The sequence below is a fragment of the Mytilus trossulus genome, chromosome 14, assembly GCF_036588685.1.
Source record: "Mytilus trossulus isolate FHL-02 chromosome 14, PNRI_Mtr1.1.1.hap1, whole genome shotgun sequence".
In the NCBI taxonomy this organism is placed as follows: Eukaryota; Metazoa; Mollusca; class Bivalvia; order Mytilida; family Mytilidae; genus Mytilus; species Mytilus trossulus.
In genome coordinates, this window is record NC_086386.1 from 5,538,113 (window position 1) to 5,542,281 (window position 4,169).

Consider the following 4,169-nt stretch of genomic DNA (forward strand, 5'->3'; position numbering starts at 1 on the left):
TTACTACGTCCTTACTATATCCTTCATTTGCTTTCACTGCGACTGGTTAATGACATTACAATGTTTTGAACATGTTCAAAGTTGTTTGTAGATCTTCACAATCATGAAGACTATGGCACGTCCTTACTACGTTATTCTAACCACGACAACCACGATTTTACTGGGACTACTATTATTCTAATTTTGGTTAAAAATAAATTCGAAGTTTACCCTGATTCTACTTACTATCATCCGTACTTAGGCTATTTACGGTTATTATTTCAATCACAGTGTCTTCTGCATCCGTACTAAGGCCATTTTTATCGGTTGTTATTTCAATCATTTTATCGGTTGTTATTTCAATCACAGTGTCTGCTGGATCGGTCAAAATCCTTCTTCCATACACTTCCACTTCACACAACGACAAAGGATGTTGCGTTATGTTGAAAACTACACCGTTTGGTTTATAAACCTGTACATATCTTCCTATAGTACCATTTGGACAAGTTATGTTTATCACCAGTGGAGATATTCCAACATGATGATAGCAAAGGTCAGGTGTACTTTTGTTGTAGTCCTCCCAAGTAGAAATTACTGGATTGTAAACTAGAACATCATAATCAGCGAGCCGGTTAACTATAATGTTCAAAAAAGCTTACGCTATTAAGATTTACTAATGTTAATTCGGGTTTAATAATGAAATCTTTTTTAATGGTAGCCGCTTTAAAAATTAAACTTTAGAATAAAGAGAAACAAGTAATTTCGGATGTTATGTAAGGTATTAGTTCAAGTTATATACATAATGGTATTATACATGCATTGCAGAAGACGCCTACCAAGTCTTTGAGTGTGGTCTTGCATATTTTTTGAATAATTACATTAGATGTATGTTTCATTATAATACGTTTTTCTGATTGGATTCACTGCAATCTAGTATATTCCTTAGTCAAATTCATTACAAAATATATTTTGTCATTCATGATGGTCCCACAATAAAGTGCATTGGTAAATTAAAGAAACACTTGAAAAAATCGTGTTTTCATTATCCTAACTAAAAACAAAATGTAACTATAAGTATCGAATGCTTCTTTTTGTAACTTCATATGGTTGTAAAAGCGTTGACCGTGCGCAAGTCTTTTTCCGCGCTTCATACAAAATGTACTTCAGTAAACGATTTCACACCCCAATAACGATACAAAAAGGAGCATTCAATCCTTAAGAGTTTTCAGTATTTGATTTTTACCTTGATATAACACTTCTAAATGATTTACAAAATCCGAATTTTGTGTCATTAGATTTTACTCTGAAATATTAATCAATGTATCTCTCTCATGCAAAACTGTGATTCCTTGCCGGGGTTTGGTACGCACTTTACAACAGTAATAGTGGACAACCTTTATCCATAGTAAATTATAATACTTTTTTACTAATGTAAAAAGGTAAGAATATGCTGAGGAAAAAAACAAAAAAAACAAAAGACAAATCACAATCTGACACGCACTTCACAAATGCATCATTGAATGCATGCGCTCTAGATAGAACTTAGAGGCCAGACATTATTCAATTGGACATAGTCTTATCGGGGCCTTTTATAGCTGACTATGCGGTATGGGCTTTGCTCATTGTTGAAGGCCGTACGGTGACCTATAGTTTGTAATGTCTGTGTCATTTTGGTCGTTTGTGGATAGTTGTCTAATTGGCAATCATACCACATCTTCTTTTTTATATAAATTAATATTTGATGACAAATCTAATCTTTTTGAACTTTTGATTCACCGTTTTTTATCAACTTATTTCATTACAAAAAAAATACATGTACTTATATATGTGGATTGCATCTAACCTTTTTTTGGTTCAATGGAGCGCATGTACTCAGAGAAGTAATATTTTGTTGTTGTCCTTCCAAAGATGGTGTCCATTAGAAGATTCGATATTTATTCACTCTGCATTAACTTTAGAAATAATCTCTTTGAATATATATCCAGTGCTGAGTTAATATTTCCAAAGCACACATTTTATTTAGAACCGACGAAGTCAATGTTAAACAAACACAACCTTTTTTTAAAGAAGAATACATAGTTATATACGACACTTAAACGATTCTTTGATTAATGTTCCTGTATCTTAAAATGTTTTCGTCTTCAATTGTTACTATCTAAACTTTACATATTTATCGTTCTCATTTTTTCATAATTTACTTAATTATATGACTGATGTAATCTTCAAATTTTCTATTTTGTTTAAATTGGGAGAGGATTATCTGAAGTTTTCTAACTTGTATCCAAATCATTATTATTCATTTACAAAAAAAATATGTATAAACTGAACTTGTTTCCGGTGACCTATAGATGTAAATTTCTGTGTCATATTGATATGTTGTGGACAGTTGTCTCATTGATAATATCATACCACATCTTCTTTTTGTATTGTTTGGCACATATATCTTCAGCTTGGGTTTATCTAAATGATCTTTCCGGTTATACAATTTTAGCAATATGATTGGTTGATTAAATAGCGACCTCTTGGAGACCCTGTATTATATTTATATTGTGAATGGTTTAATGGGCGTGTTTAATTTCCATATTGGGTAAGCGGCAATGTCATGTGAAGATATGTATATATATACACTGGCCTGACAGTATCAAATATATCATTATCTGCAATTTATATTACTATGTGAAACGTTAAAATTACCACAACATGAGTCCTCCCGGTTATATATTGTGATTGTATCGACTGTAAACAGTTGTCCTAGGTCAACTGTCCACCAGTTAAATGGTTCATAGTGCTCTGTATGGCTACAGGAATCTGCAACCTGCATTTGTTGTATTGTGTTGCCATCAACAACGACTCCGGCAGAAAATTTAGTTTTGTTATTGAGCGTTGAACTCTGTCTGCATTCTTTGTTTAGTGCTAAATTGGTCTGTCCTAAAATAGAAAAAAACCCACACATAGCCGTTAATCTAAATGAATATTTTCTTCGGTATATATACTTCTTCAAAAAGAGACCAGTTTGATTGAGTCGCAACACCTCTAAAACCATACTAAGGCGGAAATGTTTGTGATATGACGTAAAACTGAAGTGTTTTGTACTTTTTCAATTTGTCTTTGAACTGCAAAAAACGCCATTTTATTTAGAAAATATCCATATTCGCAGACCGTTTAATATTAGTCCTAGTCTTACTCTTACTTAGCTGTGAATTTGTATTTGTAATTATTTCGTTCATACTAATGTTAGTTAAAAAATTTAATCTAAAACCGTCAATTATTGGATATATAAACCATGAGGCTCCAATGTCCCTGTATTGCTCACCTTCCCATGTTTGCGATAAAATTAAGAATGGAAAAAGGGAATGTGTCAAAGAGACAACGACCCAAAGTTCACCAATGGGTCTTCAATACAGCGAGAAACTCCCGCATCTCCAGGTGTGCTTCAGCTATAAAACTGTGTCGGTGCAACAGGAATATTTATGTTAAATTGATAAATTGCGGGAAAAGTCTTACTTACTAAAGATTTTCTGGAAAGATTCTTTTTAACAATCCATAATTCAATGTCTACAAGTTATAAAGCAAAATCACAAACAAATACGATGTAACTCTAATATGGAATCCAATGATGACTGCCGCATTTTTTACTTAATTATATACTTTTAATTGAATAAATTTGTTACTTTTATTTCTGTTAAAAAAAATACATTAGTACAAAAATCGTCATGAAAGACAAGTAATGCATGTAAGAAGTTGACGGATGATTATTTTCTGTAAATCTGAGATTACTTATCCCTGTTGTTATTTAACGTGTTCTTACCTGTTATACATATTGACTTTTCAGTTTATAACAAAAGCACAAAGAATGTTAATATACATAATACAAGACAATTACTATATTACATGCATATATGTATAAGGAGTCGTCTGACCATTTCAGTCGGGTACATTCATTTAGAAGATTTGCTGTTGCTTTAGTTTAAACAAATTGTATTTGTGTAAGTACAAATTGGATAAGAGACAACTCAAACAGACTTATAAAGTCTTCTCCATTTAACATCTATAGCAATAAAATACAAAAATATATGTATGCTGTTGCTGATAACTTATGTAACGTGGACCTTCTTTATTTCTCGTAAGGGTTAAAGACATACACAATTAGAAAAACTACCATTCAGGAACAAGAATGGAATTCCTGACAT

At 32.0% G+C, this 4,169-nt stretch overlaps 1 protein-coding gene across 1 annotated transcript; it reads right to left on the reverse strand.

Moving 5' to 3' along the window:
* Window positions 1-217: 217 nt before the first annotated feature.
* LOC134696940 (fucolectin-3-like) lies at window positions 218-4,169 on the reverse strand. Its single transcript, XM_063558910.1, has 3 exons — window positions 4,139-4,169; window positions 2,674-2,907; window positions 218-615 (listed from the first exon to the last, which is right to left on the reverse strand). The coding sequence occupies exons 1-3, from the start codon at window positions 4,167-4,169 to the stop codon at window positions 218-220; spliced, it is 663 nt and encodes a 220-aa protein (XP_063414980.1).